Source organism: Ceratotherium simum, chromosome 20 (genome assembly GCF_057802395.1).
Source record: "Ceratotherium simum simum isolate JZ-2026a chromosome 20, ASM5780239v1, whole genome shotgun sequence".
Taxonomy (NCBI): domain Eukaryota; kingdom Metazoa; phylum Chordata; class Mammalia; order Perissodactyla; family Rhinocerotidae; genus Ceratotherium; species Ceratotherium simum.
Genome location: NC_141919.1, coordinates 18,602,690 through 18,627,053, shown reverse-complemented (window position 1 = coordinate 18,627,053; position 24,364 = coordinate 18,602,690). Strand labels below are relative to the sequence as shown.

The 24,364-nt window shown below is 37.3% G+C and overlaps 1 protein-coding gene across 1 annotated transcript in view; it reads left to right on the top strand.

Annotated features, from left to right (window-relative positions):
- The window catches only part of GDA (guanine deaminase), a 208,705-nt gene that overhangs the window by 43,791 nt on the left and 140,550 nt on the right, over positions 1 to 24,364 (top strand). Inside the window, exons 2-3 of the mRNA XM_087444482.1 lie at positions 2,978 to 3,058; positions 13,226 to 13,300. Coding sequence (XP_087300608.1) covers positions 3,002 to 3,058; positions 13,226 to 13,300 — 132 coding nt within the window. The 5' untranslated portion in view covers positions 2,978 to 3,001. The remainder of the gene's footprint in view (positions 1 to 2,977; positions 3,059 to 13,225; positions 13,301 to 24,364) is intronic.

Below are 24,364 nucleotides of genomic sequence, written 5' to 3'. Positions count from 1 at the left end.
CATTTTTCCCCTTGTATTTCACTCAAAAATATGTTGAAAATATTTCTATGTCATTCTTTAAAACTACTTCATTATTTTTCAGTGCTATATAATTTCTGGTATGGATGTAACATAGTCTACATAGCCATTACCTTGCTGATGAGGACATAGGCTCTTTTTGTTTTTTTATGACCAACAGTGTTACAATGTGTATGTACGTCCTTGGACACCTATGCAAGTTGTTTGTCTAAGACAGATCTTGCAAAATGGAATTGCTTGTCATGGTGTGTTCACTTAACATTTTAATAGATACTAAAAAATTGCCCCGGAAAGTAATTATCAACTTTCCTACCACCAGCAGAGCATGAGTACTTTTTTCCCTCATAACCTCATTAATACTGAATCAAAGATTTGCAAAATAATTTTATTAGTATCTAAAAATCCAAATGAAAATAACATTATATTTTGGCCTATCAAGTTGGCAAAGATGAAAAAATAGATTATTATTGACAAAGGGTATTCTGAAATACGCACTTTTAGTCACAGTGCAAGGAAATGTAAATCAATGTGTGTGTGTGTGCATGTGAATTAGTACTTATGTGCTATTAGTAAATGTGTTCATATATATATATACACACACACGTAAATAATTTATATCACACCGTAGCTATAGATTTGTAGCCAGCTTTAAAAAAAAAACAAACTTAACTTCATATTTTGAGTTTTAATTTTGTCATTAAATATTCCTCAAGAATATAGGTTTAAAGGTTCTGTAATATTCTGTAATATCAATATAGTAAGTCAATGGACTTACTATAATTTATTTGATAATTCTTGCATGTTTGGGTATTTCTCATTATATTTTTGTTTGTGTTTGAATATGTCTTTAGGATAAATCCGTAGAAATGGAATTACTGGGACAAAGACAAAGAAATGTATCAAAATATTTGATACATATTAGCAAATCATTTTCTAGAAAAGAAACACCAATTTAGAACTATAGTGTGGCATTTTCATATTCAAATCCCCAGTACTTAGCTAGCACTGTGTCTAGACCATAATAAGCTCTCAATTAATGCTACTTTTTCTCCCATTCCTTCTGGATGTTTTTCTTTTGCTCACATATCTTCATTACAAGTTTGTCTTTGGCCCTGAATGGACTATTAGAAAATTATTTCCTTGCATCAAGGGGATATTATCTGATTAGTCAATCCACAAACATATGTTTCTACAAATATAAACTCTTAAGTATCAATTGTATTAATCATGAGAGTATTTTCCTTGATATGTATTATCTATATCTTCCTTCCTTTAATGAGAATTTGTTTTTCTGTCTCTTTCTAGTTGATATGTATAGGAAATAGGTTTTGGCGACAGCAAAGAAATCAGTGTGGAGTGTGGGGTCCTGAAAGTGGCCACTGGGTGTCTTGGAGTTTGGGGATGGAAACTTCCATCTGAGATGCTCTAGGAAAGGTGACGGGATACAAAGTCGTGATGCTCCAGTCAATGGCAGCACATAACGTATGATTCCATGGAACACATGAAGCTGAAGAACAGACAGTGTGACTCTATAGTCACTGAAGACAGAATATTGGTTAATTCTAGGAAGGAGGATTGACTTGAGAAGGGGCATGAGAAAACTTTCTGGGGTGAAATGAAAATGTTCTATATCTGGACACATGTATTTATGCAAATGTAAAATGACAAGGAGTTGTACACCTTAGATTTGTGCATTTTTATGAATACTACCTTCAGGGTGGACATACGTTTTCATTCCCCTCCTCATTAGGGATAAATCAGTGGGAATGTTTTGCAAGCATCTCTGTATGAATTAGGAATTTACTGAGTGATGTTAAGCAAGGAAGTAACATTATTTACCCAATAAATATTTATTCTGTTTCTACTATGTTCCAGACATGGTGATTTCAATTTTTTTAAACAATCATTCTGGTAGAAGAATGAAAGTTAGGTTGGCAAAGGTGAGACAGGAAGCAGAAAGTTAAGAAGGTGTTGCACTCGCTCAGTCAAGAGATGATAAAGTCTGGAAGCAAGGCAGAAGCAGAAGGGATGGAAAAGTTGAAAGGGATGAGAGAAATGCTAAGGACTATGTGTTCAATATCTTAACCCAAATGGTCTTGTGTGAGGGGAAAAGCTTAGTCCTAACCTTTTCTACTCTAGCACTTAACATCTTGTAAAAGAATTATCTCTTTATATTCTCTCTCACCAGACCGTTAACTCCTTGAGTGAAGAAATGTTGTCTTGGTATCTCCAGCTTCTAGCAGGATACCTGGCATATAATAGGTGCTTGAGAAATGTTTGTCAATGGGAAACCATTGAATAGGATATCTTTGATGGAAGGAAGATCAGGGGAAAGAATCCCAGAGTAGTCTGGGGATAAGAGGCTGTGAGAAGGATAAGTGACATTGAATACAAGGATGAGCAATGAGGTTGGATGGACTCTCCTTGGGCTGGTGTAGGCCGAGGTCCCAGATGGTATTTAAGGCCTGAGGAGATGAGCAGACTCTAGTTGTTTCTAGGGGTTATTTTGCTGTCTCTTAAGATAGTTCTCCCCTGGCAGTTAGAAGGAAAAATTAGCTGGTCTTTAGGATGCAACCTTCCAAATGAAATTTTAGAATCCAAGCTAGTAAGGAATCCAGAGTCTTTAAAGTTGGATAAGTTGCAGCACCTTGGGAGAGCTTTGTCCAGGCAAGTCAGGACAGGATTGTCTGCCTTCCTGGATGATCATCTCTGTGGTAACACAAAGAGCTCTAGCAATATTAAATGATTCACTTCATCATCTGGGCCTTGATTTCCTCATCTCTATAACGAGGGGGCTGGATTATGGTTTTCTGTGTGGTTCTACCGACTCATAAACTTGGTAGCTCTATTTTTGTTAGTGAGCAGAAGGAGGAACTCTAAAACCACAGCTTAGATAAAACTTCCTTAGTAGCAGGAAATGACATTTTGTATTCCATTGACCTTGATTTCTCACCCACAGTAAGAGGAGTATACATGCATCTACATGGACTGGTGCCCGTCATCGTGGACACACAGATGCACACACTGCAGAGTACTACTAGTGAGTCACGTTTTGGATGCTTTCCTCTGTTTTCTGGTAGATACTGTGATGAAGAAAAAGATGAAAGTTCATAATTTTAACTTTATGCCCAGGATGGTAAGAGCAGGATTCAAAAGTGCTCTAATACTTATTGTAAGAGGAGTGACTTACCTGTGGAGCCACTGTTATCCTATTCTCTGCTGAGGACTAATGCTGAATTGTATTGCTTTCAAGCTAGAAAACATTGCCAACAATCTGCTTGCACCTAGAGCTAGCAAATTCTTTTCTCTTTCTAGTGTTGGTTTAAAAGTCTACCATCCCTTTGAAACGACGTTGACTTGTCTGGCTTAGACAGAGTCCCTAATTCATTATTTCTCAACCTCTAATCCTATGAGATCGTTTGAATAAAAAATGTTGCATGGTCAGATAAGTTTGGAAAAAACATATTTGATATTCTCTTATGGAAAACCTAAATGTACATCGAAATATTAAAAGTTCTGAGAATTACTGAGGTAAAGAAATTTTCTTTTAACCTGATATTGTCTGAATTTATTTGACTAGCTAGCTATTTTTTCTTTGAATTCTTCTTAACATCTTTAAGGACATAATGATGATGTTCGCTTATAATTCTCTCTTCATATTCTACAAAGCATGTTTGGATCCATAATTACTTTTAAAAAAGCCTTCTGATATAAGGGACAGAAAACATTTTTCCCATTTGGGGAAATTCAGGCTCAGAGAGATTACAAGATTTCCTTAATATGACACCAGGAGTAAATGGAGATCTGGGACAAAAACAACCAAATGCCCTCATTCTTCATGAAGCTGCTTCCTAAAACACATGTATAGAATTCTTTTATGGATGACAGAGATGTTACAGTAGCACATGAGTATTATAATTTATACGCAATAATAACTAGAATCTATAGCAGTTTAAGATTCTAAACCAAACTTTAGATATTGCCATTTATTCATTTACTCAATAATTATTTATTGATCTCCTACTATGTGTCAGATACTATACAGTTACAGCAAAAGACAAGATAAACAATAGCTTGCCATCATGAAGCTTATATTCTATGGAGGGAGAAAGAAAATCGGAAAGTAAATATACACACATATAAACAAATAAATCAAATACTATCAAATAACGGTTAGGGCTGTAAGAAAATAAAATAGGGAAATGTGAAAGAGAGCGATGATGGATAGGAAATATCTATCAGAGTCCCAGTGGGTATTATGGGTTGAATTGTGTCCCTCCAAAATTCATCTGAAGGCCTAACCCCTATACCTCAGAATGTGACGTTATTCGGAAATAGGGTCATTGCAGATGTATTTCATTAAGATGAGGTCATTAGAGTAATCCCTAATCCAATATGACTGGTGTCTTTATAAAAAGGGGAAATCTGGACACAGAGACGCACACACTGGGAGAACGTCATGCGAAGATGAAGACAGATTGGGATGATGCTTTTACAAGCCAAGGAATGCCAAAGATTGCCAGCAAACCACCAGAAGCCAGGGGAGAGGCATAGAACAGGTTCTCCCTCACAGCCCTCAGAAGGGCTGTGACTCCTTTATCTTGGATATCTTGCCTCCAGATCTGTGAAACAATAAATTTCTGTTGTGTAAGCCACCTAGTTTGTGGTACTTTGTTATGGCAGCCCTAGCAAACTGCTACAGCAGGAAACAGACGGGACACTCAAGGAAAAAGAGTTTAGTGAAGGGAAACTAATAATGGATGGTGAAACATCCCAGGACCCCAAATAGGAAGAAACGATTACACCTGGGCCTGATGGGCCAGAGGGAAGGAGCCATTAGTGGAGCCTCATAGGAGGACATAGCTGGGGAAGAGACCAGCCATTAGGAACTTTGGTAGAGGAACATGGCCACCACCAAGCAGCAACTCAGCATGAGAGGAGCCAGAAAAATATATACCCTGATCTTTCTTTCCTCCTGCCCTCCTGTTTCCCGCCATTGCTTCCCATTGGCAAAACCCAAGGGAAAAAGAGATCAAGGAGGCCTAGTTGATGTATCCTGTTAAGGTCAGCTTTCTAGGGAACAGAACAGAATGAGGAGGGGTAGCCAGTGTATCTGGAGGAGCAAATGGGGAGTATTTAGGAGCGGTTAGAGAAAGTGTTTTTGAGGAGATGGCATTTGAGTTGAGATGTCCATGACGCAAAGATCACAGAGAAGCGTATTCCTGCAGAGAGAATGGCAAGTATTAAGGTCCTGAGGTGGGAATGTACTAAGTATATTTGAGAAACAGAAAGACAGCCAGAGCACCCATAGTGTGGTGAGCACAGGGGCGTATGTACACGATCAGCTCAGAGAAGTGGACAATTGTTGGAATATTTAAGGCCTTGTAAGGTGACAGTAAGAAGTTCAGACTTTTATTTTAAGCGTAATGGGAAGCCAGTGGAGAATTTTTAGTTATTGAGATGTGATGCGATTTACATTTTGAAAGGATCACTTTAACTGCTTTGTGGAGCCAGGTTGTAGGAGGGTGAGCATGGAAGCAGGGTGCTTGCTTAGGAGGAGAAAGCAGTAACCAGATGAGGCACGGTGGCTTGGACAAAGGTGGCAGACAAGGAGGTGGAGAGAAGTGGACAGATGGAGGGTCTGTGTTGACAATAGGGAGGACAGGACGTGTTCTTGCATTGCATGTGGGAGGAAAGGAAAAATGAGGAATCGAGGTTGGTGTCTAGGTTTTTTGGCTTGAGCGATTCAATGGTTAGTCACGATATTTACTGAGATAGGAAAGTCAGGGGAAGAACAAATATGAGAGGAAAACTATGAACTCTGATTGGGATACATTGAGTTTTAAATATTCTATAAACTTCCAAGTAGTAAAGATACCAAGTAGCAGCTGGCTATGAGACTCAATCTCAGGAGAGAAGACAGGGATGGAAATATAAATTTGATCTGTTATTTGAAGTATGTATATGAGATTGGATAGAACTGCCTACTGCAAGATTACACATAGAGAAAAGATGTCTTTTTCTGGCACTATGGAAAGCTAGAGATTCTGAAACTCATGTCTGCTACGTGACATCTAAAAATACTCAACAGCAACAAAAAAACCTTTTTGAAATAATCAAATGAGCTCTTTAATAAACTAATGGAAATCCTCTGAGGTTAGGAATGAAGAGGAACAGGAGAACCTGGAGGTAAATGGTGTGGACTGAATCTTTGTGTCCTCCCCAAATTCACACTGAATTTGAAGCCTTAACCCCCAGTGTGGCTGTGTTTGGAGATGGAGCCTTTAAGGAAGTCATTAAGGTTAAATGAGGTTATAAAAGTGGCACCTGACTTGATAGGATTAGCGTCTTCACAAGAAAACAGCAGAGACCCCGTGCTCCCTCCCCTCCATGGAGCATGCAGGTGCCCAGGGAAGATCCATGTGAAGACACAGTGAGAAGGCGGCTTAATATCATATAAACTCATTTTCTTACCAATGCATTTAAAGCAAAAGTCAGAAACAAAGTGCTGACTTAAAAACATGCATTAGAAAATTAAAAATTAGACTTCTAAATATCTCAAGTATCAAAGAAGATATCATAATAGAAATTAGAACTGAGTGATACTGAGAATGGTACAGGACTACAGATTTACCTTTAAAGCCTCACCTAGAGGAAATGTATAGCCTTAGGTCTTTATTTTAGAAAAGAAGAAAGACTGGAAATGAGACAAGCATCCAACTTAAGAAATGGAGAAGAGAAAAACAGGACAAATCTAAAGGAAGTAGAAAGAAGAAACTGTAAAGGTGAAATCAGAAATTAGATGAAGTAGAAAATAAAGATACAATGAGTGGATCAAGAAATCAAAATTTGGTTCTTTAAAAACACTAATAAAATTGACAAACTCCTAAGAAAATTATTCAAAGAAAAGCAGAATGCAAAAAGTAAACGGTGATTTGAATGCCTGTGGATTTCTTATCATAAAACTATAGAAGGCCAGAAGACAGTGGAACGATATAGGTAAAATACTAAAAGAAAAGAATTGTCAACCCTGAATTCTACATCCAGAAAAAGGAAATATCCTTCTGGAATGCAGGCGAAATGAAGACATTCTCAGGTGAAGGAAAAGGAGAATTTGTCATCATGAGACCTGTTCTAGAAGAAATGCTCAAGTTCTAAGTTCTTCAGACTGGAGGGAAATGATAGCTGGGAGAAACTTGAAACTTCGAGAATAAAAGAAGAGCAACAGAAATGTCAAATATCTGGGCAAATAGGATATTTTTCTTCTCTTAAGTTCTTTAAAATACACGTGACAGTTAAAAGCAAAAAGTATAACATTGGTGGGGTTTTTAATGCATTACAAGTGTTGACTATAACATCAAGGAGGAAAAGTGAAGGAACCAATTTGGTTGTAAGGATTTTACATTTTATTTGAGGTGGTAAAATAGCAGCTCTATGTGGATTAAGAAAGGTTTGTATATTATAATCAATGTGGTAGCTACTAAATAACATCAAGAGATGTATTCTCTTAGTAATCAATTGGACAAGTAGACAGAAAATCAGCAGGGATATAGACGGCCTGCAATTCATTCAAGTGCACTTGACACATTCACAAAGACAGACCATATAATGATTCATAAAACAAACCTTAAAATTTTAAAAGAATAGAAGTCATACAAAGTAAATTCTCTGACCATAATTAAAGTAAATTGGGCCACCTCTGTGGTCAACAGATTTTTGATGAAGGTCAAGAAAGGATAGTTTTTTCAACAGTGCCGAGACAATTACTTATCCATGCAAAAAATTCACCTGAACCATACTTCACACTTTATACAAAAATTAACTGAAAATGCATCATAGAGCTAAATATAAAAAATAAAACTATACATATTCCAGAAAAAAAATAGGAGAAAATTTTTGTGATTGTGAATTGAGTTCTTAGACACCCAAAAGCATGATCCATAAAAAGAAAAAAAACTGATAAATTGAACTTCATCAAAACTAAAAACATTTGTTCTCCAAAAGATAGTTACAAGAATGAAATGAAAAGTCATAGACTAGGAGAAAATATTTTTAAATCGTATGTCTGAAAAAGGACTTGTATTCAGAAAATATGAAGAACTCTCAAAACTCAATGACAAGAAAACAAACAGTCCAATTAAAAAAAATATGCAAAAGATTTGAACAGACATTTGCCCAAAGAAGATATCCAGATGGCAAATAAGCACATGAAAAGATGCTCGCCATCATTAGTCATTAGGAAAATGCAATTTGAAATCATAATTAGATACCGGTATACACTACTAGAATGGCTAAAATAAAATAAAAAGAAACCTGACAATATTAAATAAGGCGAGCACGCAGAGCACCTGGAATTCTCGTTCGTTGCTGGTGCAAATGCAAAATAACAGTGTCTTTGGAAAACAGTTGGGCAGTTTCTCATAAAAACATACATATACTTCCCATATGACCCAGCAATCTCACGCCTACATATTTACTCAAGAGAAATGAAAATGTATTTTCTTTTCTTTTTTAGGGGGGATTCCCATATAGGGCTGCCTCGAATATTCTTTTATTTTGAGGAAGATTGGCCCTTTGCTAAGATCTGTTGCCAATCTTCCTCTTTTTCTCTTTTCTCCCCAAAGCCCCAGTACATAGTTGTATATTCTAGTTGTAGGTCCTTCTAGTTCTTCTATGTGGGACGCTGCCTCAGCATGGCTTGATGAGCAGTGAGTAGGTCCGCGCCCAGGATCCGAACCAGCGAACCCTGGGCTGCCAAAGCAGAATGCATGAACTTAACTGCTACACCACTGGGCCAGCCCCAAAAACGTATTTTCTTGTGAAAACCTGTACATGAATGTTCATAGAAACTTTAATCATAATTGCCTCACACTGGGAGCAATCCAGATGTCCTTCAGTTGGCGAATGGATAAACAAGCTGGAGTCCATCCATACAATGGAATGCTACTCAGCAATAAAAAGTAATCAACTACTGATGCACAGACAACATAACTGGATCTCAGTTGCATTATCCTGAAAAACAGAAATCATATCCATAAGGCTATCTATACTTGGTACCATTTAAATGACACTCTGGAAAAGGCAAAACTATAGTGGTTGCCAGGGTTGAGGGGGAGGAGAGGGACTGACTACAAAAGACGGCATGAGGAAATTTGGGGGGTAATCAGACTGTTCTGTATCTTGTTTGTGGTAGTGGCTACAAGACTATGCATTTGTGAATTTTAGTGAATATAAATTTAAAAATGAATTTAAAAAATCTAATAGGAAAAAAATCTATGAGTGTTGGCAGGGAGAGATCCCGGGAGTTAAAAGAAACAATAACAGGGGCAGGATTCAAATTTATTATTTATATTTGGGGATCAGGGAAGACTACAAGGAAGTGACTTTAAGCTGAGCTGTGAAGGATGAGGAGGAGTTGGACAGGAGAGACATGGGGGAAAGAGAATTTCGGGCAGAGGAAATGGCTTATACAGTAGTCCCCCCTTATCCGAGGGAGATGTGTTCCAAGACCCCCAGTGGATGCCTAAAACCACAGATAGTACTGTAGGGGAGGAAGAACTATTCCTCCACCCTCTAGGTCCTTCTGGCTGGTCATAGAATTAAATTGACATGAGACAGAATAAAGGGAGAAAATCAAAGTTTAATAACGTGTATACATGGGAGAAATCCAAGAAAACTGAGTAACTTGCCAAAATGGCCTAAGCTACCACCTTAAATACCATCTTCAGCTAAAGACATAGGAGGATGTTGGGGATAGTGGTTTGGGACTGCAAAGGGAAAGAAGACAATTTACATGGAGATGGAAAAGCAAATGTTTGATAAACAAATGTTTGCTGGGCCATCTGTGGACAATAGGACTCGAGAGAGAAGTTGGATAAAAATGGGCTTAGCAAGGATCCTCCCAGTTTATCTAACCCAGAGTTATCTCTGGTGATAGACTGTCCTGGGACAGGCCTTCTATCTTAAGTTTTTTTGGGCAATTAGGGGAAAGTTCAAAGTTTCTTTCAGAGTCTTTTGTTCTTAAAAATAAGCCAAAGAGACACATTTTGGGGTGACCGATTCTGATCCCTCACTGTATTGAACTCTATATATACTATGTTTTTTCCTGTACATACACACCTATGACAAAGCTGATTTATAAATTAGGCACAGTAAGAAATTAACAACTACTAATAAAATAGAACAATTATAATAATACACGGTAATAGAAATTACGTGAATGTGGTCTCTCTCTCTCAAAATATCTTATTGTACTGTACTCACCCTTCTTGTGATGCTGTGAGATGATACAATGCCTACGTGATGAGATGAAATGAGGTGAATGATGTAGGCACTGTGACATTGCATTAGGCTACTATTGACCTTATGATAGGTCAGACGGTGGATCATTGAGCTATGACAATGTCGATGGTTGAATGTCAGAAGCAGATGATGTCTGTAGTTCACCATGGGTAACTGAAACTGCAGAAAACAAAACCATGGATAAGGAGGAACTACTGTAGAAGTACAGTGGTTCCTAGGTGTCCTCAGGGGATTAGTTCCAGGAACCCTGCAGATGCCAAAATGCACAGATGCTCAAGTCTCTTATATAAAATCACGTAGTACAATGAATACAGTCTGCTCTCCATATCCTTCGATTCAACCAACCACAGATTGAATTTGGGGATGAGAAACCTGCAGACTCGGAGGGCCAACTGTACTTGACAAGGCAAGGGAGCACTTTGCTTCTCAAAAGCTAAGAGAAAGACAGTGTGGTTGTAGCCTAGAGCACTAGCGTAAGAGTGATGAGAGGTGAGAATTTTAAGAGAGAGATCCCAAGCCTGAAAGTTCTTATGGGCCATTTAAGGATTTGGGCTTCTATCCAAGAACAATGGGATTTCTGCTAGTGATTAGGTACACCATGAGTAGATTTATAATTGTGCTTTAAAAATAGGGCTGTGGGTTGGAGACGGAATTGGAGATGAGGGAGAGTAGAAATTGGAAGATCTGTTTGGTGAAGTGATGATCTCAGCATAAAAGAAAAAATGGTTTGGGACACAGTCCTTTTACAGACTGTAATTCACACTCTCCTTCTGGGAAAAATTAGCATTTCTAATAAGTGCTTATTCCAGTTTCTAATGAATTTTGATGGAATGAAGACTTGTTCTGGGTAACAAGTAGCCGCTGACTATCAGCTGACTTCCAGTCAAGAATCTAGCGACCTTCAACCAGACTGTTCTTTCTTTCTGTATCTAATCCATTCTCTTTTTCTGAGTCTGAATGTGATGGAGGTGTTGGGGGGGCAACACAAGAGCCCCTCACCCCAACTCTCCAGTTTCAGCAGGACCTAGAGGGAAGAGCCCCAACCTCAGGGCCACAATCAAGTTTGCTTTGCAAGGGGAAAGAATATCTTACCTAAATATTTATTCCCTACCAGGAATAAATATTTTAGTTGACTTGCAAAGAGCATTTTTTTTCTTGGATGTGTGCAAGATTGTAATAAAATTTTGACATATTTATTTGAAAAAATATTTTAACAAAGTTTCTGATACAAGATCAGTGCCCGAAAATTGTCTTTCTGAATATCATCAATAAACCACTAACAAACAAAAATTCTAAAAGGTACCATTTATAATGGCAATAAAAATCAAGGCATTTGAGAATAAATACAACAAAAGATATGCAAGAGTATTATGAAGAAATTTTAAAACTTTACTGAAACTGCCTTAGTTTCCTGGGACTGCCGTAACAAATTCCCACAAATTTGGTGGCTGAACACAACAGAAATCTATTCTCTCTCAGTTCTAATGGGCAGAAGTCCAAAATCAAGATGTCGGCAGGACTGCACTCCCTCTGAAGACTCTAGGGGGGAATCCTTCCTTGCCTCTTCCAGCTTCTGGCAGCTCCAGGTATTCCTTGGCTTGTGGCTGCATAAGTCCACTTTCCGCCTCTGCCTCCACATGGCCTTCTCTTCTGTGTCTGCGTCTCCTCCTCTTCTGTCTCTATGGCACTTGTCATTAGATTTAAGGCTCACCTGGATAATCCAGGGTGATAGCGTCTTGAGATCCCTCACTACATCTGCAAAGATTCGTTTTCCAAATAAGGTCACATTCACAGGTTCCACGGTTTAGAAGATAGACATATCTTTTGGGGACCACCATTCAACCTACTTCCTACAGTATGGGACCAAATGAATGGAGAAATATACCCTGTTCATACCAATGAAGACAAATATTTTAATGATGTCAACCCTTGCCAAGTTGATTCAGTGTATACCAGCTAAATCCCCAAAGAGTTTTTCAGTGGAACTTGACAAATCGGTTCTAAAAGGGACAAATGGCCAAGATATTCTTTAAAAAGAACTGGGTGAACCAACAAGATATCAAGATTTATTTAAAAACTATACTAAATAAGACTATGGCATTGGCACAAAGATAAAAAAATTGACCAATAAAACAGAAATTAACCTACACATATATTGAAACCTGATATAGAAGATGTAACATTGCAGATCAGTGGAGAAAGAATGACATTTTAGGAAGGATTCCTGCTGCAATAGGTTATCCACACTAAAAAAACTGAAATCAGATCCCTACCTCACACGACATTCAAACAACAACTCCAGCTGTATTATATAAAGCCCTACACAGGAAGCTAAGTACTAACAACAAAAGACAAAAATGATAAATTTGACTACAGTAAAATTAATATTTTTTGTGAAAATGAAAAGATATCATAAAAAGAGTAAAAAGATGAGCCAAAAACTTAGAGAAGACATTGGAATACATACAACAAAAGATTGATATCCAGAGTATATAAAGAATTTCTGAAAAAATTAAGAAAAGGACCAACAAAATATATGTATATATTCTCTCTATATATATTATTGTATCTGTATTTTACCTATTAGATTATATTCTAATATAAAATTGGGCAAAATACATAAATAGACATTTTAAAGAGGAAATATAAATACTCAATAAGTATACAAAAACATGTTCAATCTCATTATTAATCATGGAAATACAAATGAAAAACATCAATGAGATATCACTTTATACCCCCTAGATTAACAAAAATTAAAAAGTTGTAAAATGTTGTATTTTGTTGGGACTGAAACTCTTGTTGGTGGTAGTGGATATTGGTACAAGCATTTTGGATCACAATAGGGCATTATCTAGTAACTTCCAACTTGGCCACACCTTGTGACTTGGCAATTCTCTTCCAGGAGTCTACTCTGGGGCCTGGAGAACCTCTCCAGATGTGGACAGCAGACACGTACAAGAATGTTCACGAAAGCAAGGTTTGTAATGACAGGTAATTGGACACAACCCACATGTCTACTAGTAGGAAAAGGGACAAATAAACACAGATGTAGTCATAGGATGGAACGCTGGAGAACCATGAAGATGAATGAACTACAGCTGCTCCCATAAGCACGGAGGACCCTTTGAGACTTAATATTAAGTGATTAGGAGAATACATTGAAGTTTTATAAAGTTTACAGTTTAGTTTTATAAAGTTTACAAACATGCAAAACCAAATCACATTTTGTAGTTCATCAGTCAGGCAGTGGGTAGTGACTCCCAGAACAGTGTGGAGAAAAAAGCTTTGAGACATGCTTTGGACAGGAGAAAGGGCCACTGGCCTCAGGCACAAATTTAAGCGATGTGATCAGTAACTTACTAATCAAGATAAATCATATTTTAATGCTATATTAAAAAGAAATCAAATCAGCAAACCACAGCGCTCAAGCCAGCCACTTGTTTTTTTAAACAAGATTCTATTGGAAGCAGGGGGCTGGGATTAGGGTAAGCCAAGTCAAGCAGTGTTGTAAAAGTACAGGGTCAGAGCCTGTCTATAAAGACAGGCTAAAAGTGTCATATTTTGTTTGTCATGGATTTTTTTCACATTAATTTGATTTTTAAAATATTATCCCGATTATGGGTGTTTTGGTGCCTCCTTGAATCTTGCACCCAAATGGAATGCCTCACTTACCCCACCCTAGTCCTGTTCCTGGTTGGTTTTACTATTATGCTTCATAACTTGCAAAAATGTTATATGTATTCTTTTGAGTTTATCCAATATTTCAAAATTTAAAAATTAAGTAAAAAATAAAATATAAAGAAAAGAGGACTAAGGAAAGAATTCTTGGGTTGCTCCAAATTTCAATAATCTGGAAGAGGAGATATTGCAAGTTAAAGAGACCAAGAAGGACAAGCCAACAAGGTAGGAGGAAAAACAGAGACTGTGGCATTTTCTAAGAGTGAAATATTTGCAAATCTATGGGGTCAAGGCAGCTGCTGCTATAAATAGCTAGACAATCTCTTGTTAAATATGTACTTTTTCAGTTACTTAGGCCTTGGCTTCAGAAATCTTGCCTAATAGCAGCCTAGCTGTGAGAAGAAAACACATTGTGCATTCATGCACGTGAAACATAAATTATAATGTAAAATTATGAAAAGCTATATTTTTGAGAAATCAAAGGTGTGGATATTGTTTTTAGCATCTTGAGTCGTAGACATAGCATGCTGAATTCGTTGGACAGTCCTATGCCTCTACCTGTCCTACTTTGCTGACCGGTATATTCCTTTTATGCTTCAAGCCTCAGTTCAGGTGCAGTCTAGTCTTAGGCAACTTCCTCGAGGTCAGTTTTTCTTCTGTTTTTCACCTGTCATAGTTGACTCCCAGAACAGTGTGGACAAAAAAAGCTTTGAGACATACTTTGGACAGTAGATAGGGCCAAACTGGAAGTGAGACTAGACGCAGGATTTCAGATGATTTAAGACAATGGAGCAAGCTGAAATCCCCTGGAGAAGAACTTGGGGTTATGTCTGAGCTGGTTGGAGCAGAAATGTTCAAGAATATGAACCAAAATTTGGAATTTAAAAGAATGAAAGGAAGAAGACTTGCTGGACAAGTCAAGCCTTCCTTCCTTCCTTCTCTCCTTCCTTCCTCCCCCTCCCTCTTCCTTCAACATTTATTGAACACCTACTATATGCCATATGCTGATTCAGGGACAGGGACTGCTAAGATTAAGAAGACACGACCTGGCGTGACAGTTTAGGAGTGCTGTCATATTTCATTGATTCTAATTTGTGCATTTTGTCCCACACTATATCATCTCTGAAATGGGACTAGATCTTATAAGCGTATCTTGGTTTGATAGTATCTTTATTATGTCTTTCAACTGAAAGTGACTTAGATTTGATAAAATACCACAGAAGCTCTGTCTGTCTGTGTGTGTCAATTTTACCTGACAGCCAGATGTTGGTACGGAGCCTCCTGCATGGCTTCGTCTTAGAATCCCAAATAGGGTGATAGGGAACAAGCTCCTCACCCTTCATGATTGCCTCAATTCTGTCACTCCGTCCCTTTAAATGAACAAAGCTTGGTGAGGTGGACGATGGAGTCACCATCTGACCACATCACTCCCTTCTCTCTTTCTTCTCCTGCATCTTCCAGCCTAACCCCAGGCAGAAAACATATGTGGACTTGTACTTCCCCTATATCGTATTATCCTTAACTGACTTAAGATCCATGTTTTAACTATAATGGTGAACATTAGTATCTTCTCTGGTCTATGGCAGGGACTCTATACTGTTATTTATAGGAATTAATTCTTGACATATTAAATGAGAACCGCAAGAATTTAGCAAAACTTGTTTAGCAGCTGTTCTTTGTCCTGAATTTAAAAGTCTCACAAGGGTAAAATGCCGTAAGAAACATGACTTAAGGTAGGAGTGGAGATGGGGAGGATTAAAATGTGCCAGTTTAATAGTAAAAATATGATCCCTTTTATACTCGTTTCTTCTTTTCTTGGCCTTCTGGCTTTAGTAAGAACATTGAGAACAACATTAAATATTCCAAACGTCAATGGAAATGCATACAGTTTTCACTTAACTATGGTTCTGACTGCTTTTCTGAGGGAAAAAAAAAAAAGAAAAAGTCTTAATCATATTAAGAAAATGTCCTAGTCTTAGTTGAGAGTTTTCATCAGAAAATGATGTTGATTTATATCAAATGCCTTTTATAGATACATCAAATCTATCAAAATTATCATGGATTTTTTTTCCTTTGATATAGTGATACAATACTATACATTTTCTAAGAGTGAATAATCTTTGCATTACTGAAATGAACATTGTTATGGTGTATTATTTTATTTTAGTATGCATTTGATTTTCTGGTGTTTAATATCTGCTTTTTCCATCTATATTAAGTGAAATTAATCTACATAATGTATGTGTGTTTGCTATTTTGGTCAGGCTTGCTATCAACATTGTGGAAGTTCTTAAAATAAATTGGGAAGCTTTCCATTTTTTTAGATGCTGTAAAACTTCAAATTCTTGCTCTGCCTCTTATAAGTTGTGTAACTTTGGGCCAGTTGCTTTATTTGTTTTTAAATTTCTTCTGTAAAAATTAGATACTCAAGCTTTTTCCACTTTTGAAGTAAATTCTTGTAATTTATATTTTATAGTTATTTATTTTATATGTATATTTATAATATTTTCCTCTATGAATTTCAAATATATTACCAGACATATACAAAGGATTCTTAAATTATAATGTCTGTCAAATCTGTGATAATTTTGAATATAAATTTTGCAAATCTGATTGATTGGTAATTTTGTATATTTTGCTTTTTAAAAATATTTTCTTGTTTAGTCTTTCTAGTAGTTTGTCTGTCTTTTTACAGTCTAGGACCTAGGTTAATTTATCAAATATTTTCAGGTTCTCCAATATATTAATATTACATATTTATCTCTTTTAAACTGGATTTATTCTCCACAGCTCTTACCTTTTCTTTTACTCTTTTAATTTCTTTATCGTTTTTCTCCAAATTCTGGGAGAATTGCTTGGGCCTTGTGTTCTAATTCACGGGTTTGTTTGACATTTGACAATCAGGTTTTCTATTTTCTCAGTCTTTTCTGATTTCAGATTTTCTCCTTTTTAATTACTACTTATTCTGGGGCCCAATATGCAAAATCTTCTTCAACTAATCAGATAATTTCCAAAACTTCATACAGAAATATTTAATCTAATTACTCAGATCATCACTCAGATTGGTGCCCTTTTTGACTTGTGCTATCTTTTCTTATTTTCAGTTATTTACTGAATTCAAGAGAGAGGTCAGGGTTTGTCCAGTATTGGTGGTTTAAGTTCTTTTAGAGATTTATGTGGGTCTGAAGTTCCAAACCAACCAAGCCTCAGGTGAGTGGGAGCAGCAGACCCATTCTTTTTCTGGCAGAATTGCCTTCATTTGGAGAGAGCTATGGCGACCTCTTTGCTCTTTTCTCAGCACGACAGTCCATGTTCAGTGTGAGATATTTGAAAGGACCCCGAGATGCCTGCTTCGTGTGGCTCTGGCCTGCAGTGCACTCCACAGAGGTGGGGGCTGATTCATATGCGCCGCTTACAAGGTCCCCAATGTCTGATCGTTACCTCCAGCCCTTGCTCTACAGTGAAGGTTATAGTCAGATTTTGCTGAGATCTTCTTTCATTTAATTTCCAGACTTCAAAGAAACCTGGGGTGGTAGGCCTTTTCTTCGTGGTCCCATCCTTATAATATTCAGCAAAGATTCCTTCATTTCTTGATTGTCAGAATTGCTATAAGATGTTTCCTGTTTATAATACCTATAGGTTATTTCAATAGAAAACTTGGATGGAATAAAGGGTAGTTAAATGTATCCTCAAGTCACCATTTTTAGCTGAAAACCATCTTCGTCTTTCTGAAATCTGGGACAGCTACCAAATTACCACCCACACGGACTAGTAATGGCTGGCAAAGTAGGGACTCGGGGGCAGAAGATTTATGCTCCACGCTCATTCCATTTCTCAGTCATCACCTACAAGCAGATGTCTCTGCAAGAACATCAATTCAGAGGCCAAGAGTATCTTGGAAAGAGGAAGCCAAGATATGTTTTGTAATGCTTGGTCTTCCAATGTTTTTGATATCTCTGAGTCACCAGATCAATTAAATGTTTGATAATGGTATGCTGCTTTCTGCCTTGTGCAATCCCATTTGTGGCTGCTCTCAGGGTCCTTCAGGAACACAGGTGGATACCTTTGTAACATCTCTGTTTTGCACCCCGCAAACCGTTTCTTGTTGATAAGATTTACCCTGGGGTGGATGGAAATTCTAATCATTCCTCCCATACGTAAATATTCTTCTAAATTTAGATTGTTGGCATCCCGTTGCACGTGCCCATCACACTAGGCTAAGGAATTTTGACAAACATTCCAAGGTTTTAATAGTGATGTCAAAGTTTCCTTTTAAAATTCTAGAAACACGTACATAGCTATCATTTTATATTTAGGTTCTATTTCCCATATAGTTTTTTTCTTCAAGTTCTGGCTGGATTTCCTCTTACCTCCCACTAACCACTGTGGACTAGGCAGTGCTCAAATTCAGAGTGTTAGGAGCAAAACTTTCAGAAGCTTAGCATTTGGCCAAAGTCTCCAAACCACAGCAAGAAGAGGAATGCAAAGATTTTGGTTATTTCTGGGAGATACATTGGGGAAAGGATGCTTGAGCAGAAAAGCCTGTTAACAGCTGAGGTTTGATACAAGGACTACTATGGGGACTTGGTGCAGGAAGACCTAGATGCTGGGACATTTAATGTGGCGTGTACCCAGTCTTACTCACAGGAACACTGCAAGGGCTATTTTATTGCTAACACTTATGAACAAAATCAGAAGCCTTCTAAGCTTGTAGGCGACTAAACAAATTTGGCCAGAGTAATATAGTGCTACTGATGCTAGAGTGGTTATTACCATTCAGTAAAAATTTATTAAGTGACTACTATATTCCAGTCACTGTGCTAAGACCAAAGTATACCAAGATGCAGAAAACCTGCCCATCAAAAAGCTGATTATTTCGGGAAAAGAGTATAGTAAAAAAGAGAAACTTATAGAATTCTGTGAGTCTACCAATTAGGTTTCATCTAACTCCTTAATAAATATTGAGGTTTAAAAATTTTTTATTTTAGGAAATTTCAAATATAATATAAAAGTAGAGAAAATAATGTAATGAACCTAATGTAATCATCACTCTGCTTCGAAAAGCTCTTTTATCTATATTCCTTCAACTCTACCCTCATTGAGATTATTTTGTAGTGAATTGTGAACCTCATATAATTTCCTCTCTAAATGTTTCAGTATGTATCTCCAGAAAATAAGGACTCTCTTTTTTGATATATTCACAATACCATTATCATCACATGCAAACAAATTTACAATAATTCAGCAATATCATCACATAAAATGTTCACGTTGAACTGATTGCTCTATTTAAGAAAACTTTTTTTATATATTTTTTGAATTACAATCCAAATAAGGTCCATAGTTTACCTTGGTTGATAAGTCCTCAAAGTCTCTTTTAATCTGTAGGCTCCTCTTACATTTTTCTCCTTGAATTTTTTTTTTTTTTGGTGTTTATTTTTTAATTTCCCAGTCTGGTTTTAGTGGATTACATCCTCATGATATTTAAAATATTCCTTTATTTGCTGTGTTTCCTATAAAGTGACAGATTTAGAGGCTTAATCTGTTTCAAGGTAGAGATTTTTTCCAACACTACTTCATAGGTGGTGTATAGTTCCATCATGAGGAAAATAATGTCTAAGTGTCTCTCTTTACGTGATGTTCATTACAGGTTACAAAATGGTGATACTCTGATTCTATCATTCCTTTTTCATTTACTTTTTGGAATACTTCTATAAAGAGAAACTTTCCCCTCGTCAACTATTTGGTTATCCTGTAATACGAACTGGATAGGAAGGGCAGGAAAGGTTTGATTATTTCCCTTTATTTATCACATTTCAAAATAATGAGGTTTCCTCCGCATCTTTCAAAGGTGACCAGTTAGTTTAGTTTTAGTATAATTATAAATTCATAGTTTTACATATATTTAAAGTATTTCAGGGGCTGGCCCAGTGGCGTAGTGGTTAAGTTCACATGCTCTGCTTCAGCGGCCCAGGGTTCGTGGGTTCGGATCCTGGGCACGGACTTATGCACCACTTATCAAGCCACACTGTGGCAGGCGTCCCACATATAATGTATAGGAAGATGGGCACAGATGTTATTAGCCCAGGGCCAATCTTCCTCAGCAAAAAAAAAAAAGAAAAAAGAAAAAGTATTTCAATCCATTGAAGTTATTATGCTTATTGATACTCAAATCTCCTATTTATCCCAACAGAGCTTATCTAGGTTGACTCCTGAGTACTTTTGACACAACCCTGGTGGTCTTCAATTGCTCCCTTACTTTTTTGAATAACAAGATGTTCTAGCATATATTTTACATTTCCTGCCCTAGACCCAGAAGTAATCATTTTTCCAAAGAGCCCTGGTTGCTTTAAGAGAGAAATGATAGTTAGAGATCATAATCTGGGTACTAGAGGTGCTCATTGCTAAGGGGTTGGTCATTGGTTCTTTGCCTTTTCAGTGGTTAGAGTAAGGGAATATGTTTGTTTTTTGTTATTGTTCAGATAAAATATATCATGAGTTCATGCCTATGCTTTGAATTCCAAGTTATGACTTGGTTTTTATTTAACCTCATCAATTATACATCTGCATCTCCTGGCAATGACACACAAAAAAATTTTGGTTCTCTGTGACACCAGCCTAATTAGACATTTTATTCTTCCCATCCAATACACACAGCCATCTCAGAAAGCAATTCTAATATTACCACCTCCAACATGATTACTGAAAATGGTTGAAGTTTTTTTTCCAAGTCTTTTTGTCCTTAGAATATATTTCTAATGTATACTCTTAGGAATAGACAGTTATTATGGTTTAAAATCTTTAGTTATGATTTCTCTCTCTCTCTGATTATTCTACTGACTAGATATATAGTTAGGTTCACTTGTTTCCTATTGCTTTTGAATTCAGAGGTTGCCTTTATTATTTAACTTTGTCTTTATTTTTATGTAAAATATTTAGATAGTTCTAAAGTCAAACCTACAACACAAGATAGAAAAGTCCTCTATTTCTGTTCTCTAGTCCATGTTCCCTCCCTCCTCCTGTAACTAGCCATTTAAAAAATAGTTTATTATTTCATTGTTTTAAAAAATATAATGAAATGTATACATATATAATCATTATTTATTTGGACTTTTGAACCTACCCCAGCTGCAGATGAATACAGTTGAAGTTAAAAACCTACACAGAGTAAAAGAATACCCAGCTGAGCCCTGCCCAAGTCTCTGTAGCACAGAATCGTGAGAAATAATAAGTCATTGTTTTAAGTAACTATGATTTGGAGCGGTTGGTTATACAGCAATAAGTAAATGGTACAATGATATATCCTGAAGTTCATGCTATAATAGTGTATAGAGATATTAATATTTATTTTTTTAATGTGTATCAGAAAATAGGATTTTTTTTTTCTTTGAGAGCAAGAGTTAGGCTGAAAAATCATTGATATCATCATTAGGCTGACATCCAAGGAATTTGCCCCACAATCAACTTGATCACAAAGATACTCTCTATGGAGCAGTGGATGAAAATATACCATTTGCTGGTGTAAGGGAGGAAAAATAATCTTCCCTTTACTCTTCTGAGTCCTTGGCTGAGACCAAGGGCTCAGCCAAGGACTTTTTTTACAGTAAAAAAAGACTGATTAACAAGATAAAAACAAACAGAATTTTATTAACGTGTATCATTCCTATATACATGGGAGATACCCAGGGAAACTGAGTAACTCCCTGACATGGCCCAAGCCACTACCTTAAATTTCATCTTCAGCTAATGACAAAAGAAAGATGTGTGTGTGAGGTGGGGAGACCAATTGTGGGAGGTTACCAGAAAAAGCAGAGTAAACAAGACAAGGTTTGTTATGCAGATTTAAGTGTCTTCTCCATTGATGACTTTCTTATCATTTAGTCATCCTTTCTTCTTAGTACAGAGTGGGAGACACTCCTACAAATGGAGATTTCCTTTATAAATGTAAATTTCCCTAACAAAAGAACAACTTCTACTCTATTTTCAGAGCTTCTTCTGTTTCTGCTGTTTCTCAAAATAATCAGCTCAAAATAATCCTTATGCCAAAGAGGGATATTTTGAGATGGCACATTCTGCTACCCTTCAGAGGATTTGTTTGATGGTCTAATAGAAATGCTGCAAGAGTCTTTGGTTTACTGGTGACTTTGTATATATGGCCTCAGGAACAAGACTAGACTTCCTCCAAGATGCCATAGCATGTTATTGGTTTTACCATTCATTTACTACGTATTATTTATTGCTGGCTTTTGATAGTTCTTATTTAACATGTGTGTTGGTTTCCTAGGTCTGCTGTAACAAATGAACACAAACTGGGTGGCTTAAAACAACAAAAATTTATTCTTTCACTGTTCTGCAGGTTAGAAGTCTGAAATCAAGGTGTTGGCAGGGACATCCTCTCTCTGAAGACTCTTGACAAGGATCCTTCCTTGCCTTTCTTCTTGCTTCTGGTGGTTGCCAGCAATCCTTGGCATTCCTTGGCTTACAGCTGCATCACTCCAAACCCTGCTTCCATCTTCACAGGAACTTCTCCTCTGTGTCTGTTTTCCTCTTCTTATAGGGACACCAGCTATTGGTTAGGGCCCACCTTAATCCAGCATGACCTCATCTTAACTTGATTACCTGTGCAAAGACCCTATTTCTAAATAAGGTCTCATTCACAGGTATTGGGGATTAGGACTTGAACGTATCTTTTTGGGGGACACAAATTCAGTTCAATCCACAGCAACATGTATATATTATCTGTATAACAGAGTACCTAGGAGATTGAGATTAATGGGATACCTATTGAGTGGAAGTACTTAACATGTCTGCCTCTCCTATGTCTAGGGCAGAATCCCCTGGCCATCTGAAGACTCACAAAGTGATCTCTTTTAGTATGCAAATACAGATGCTTCATTTAAAAATGTGGGTGAGCAAATATTATTTTACCACCCTTTCCAAGTGATTCAGTTGGCCTGGTGTGGAGCCCCAGGAATTTGCCTTTGTATCAAGTTCCCAGATGATGCTGATGCAGGTGACCCAAGACCACACTTTGAAAACCACTATGTTTTAGAACTTAGACCAACAAAAGACTTTTTCAGGGAGGAGTATTTTATCACTGACAATGTTCAGAATCACCAGCTTGTGGTGACAATAAAAGGCAGACTGCTTTCTAATCACCTGTATTATTGTTTTAAATTCCGCACAGACCACACCCCCTCACTGGCTGCTTCAGGTGGACTGCTGGCAAAGCCCTGCCCCTGGTGTGCCCCTGGGCTGGGATAAAATGAACTGTAACTTTAGACTTCAACGGGGGGCTCCATACCAGCTTCATCCTCCATGTATGTCAGCAAGAGTATCCCAGTGGGCAACAGACAGGTGTTATCTCTTGAACTTTGTAGGACTGACCCCACTCGACAGGAAGCCATGTCACTGTTGAATTGATGGGAATTCCTCTTTTTCTTTTTATTGTCTGCATTCCACCACTTCCCTTTAGTTTGAATGAGCCTTTTTAGGCAATACAGGTAGAGGAAGTCCAAAGGGGCATAATGGGCTGACAACAATGCAATGATTAATTGAAATTTTTTTCCAAAAGAAACAAAATAAGAAAGTGATATGAGCACAGTGCTCCTGAGTTTGTGGAAAAGGCAATCCTAGTGATATCTGGAGTGTACTAGCCTGTAGCCATGAGACCAACAGTGAACCTCCTTGTGCCCTACAAGGTATTTAGCACTGTTGGATTTGCTACGATGCTGGTGATCTTTTAGTGCTGCTGGTCACAAACTTCTCCCTGATTTCTAATGCCTCAGTATCCCCGGAAAAAGCTCATTGAATAAATACTTTGGGGGAAGTGAAGACACAATTATACAAAATAAATAAACAGGTGTAAGGGAGGAAACATAATTTTATCTCTGTCTTTCTAGGTTCTTGGCTGAGACCCCTCTGTAATAAAAGACAGATTAATGGTAGAAAAACAGACAGAAGTTTAATAACGCATATATGTCTGTTACCGAGCAACAGGCTCATTCTGCTTGCTATAAGACTAGCCAAAAAGTCAGGAGGCAAGTCGGTGGAATAGAAAGGGTTTATTCATTTTTGCCAGCAAAGATGGAAGATTGGAAGATGGCGGACTAGGATCCTCAAAGCCCGTCTTCCCAGAACAAAGACTACAGGCCAGTTATATCAGAGGAGGGCCTGCAGGCATGCATGAACCTATTTTTGGAATGTGATTTCTTCAGACATCTGGTCTCTAGGTGGGCCTTCAAGATCTGGTTTCAGTTCCTGAAAATCTTCTGTTTTTCTTTCCTTGTGACTGATATTCCTGTTTTCCCAGAGACTAGACATGGTCAGAGACCGATTCAAGGCCCTATACCCTGACTTAGCT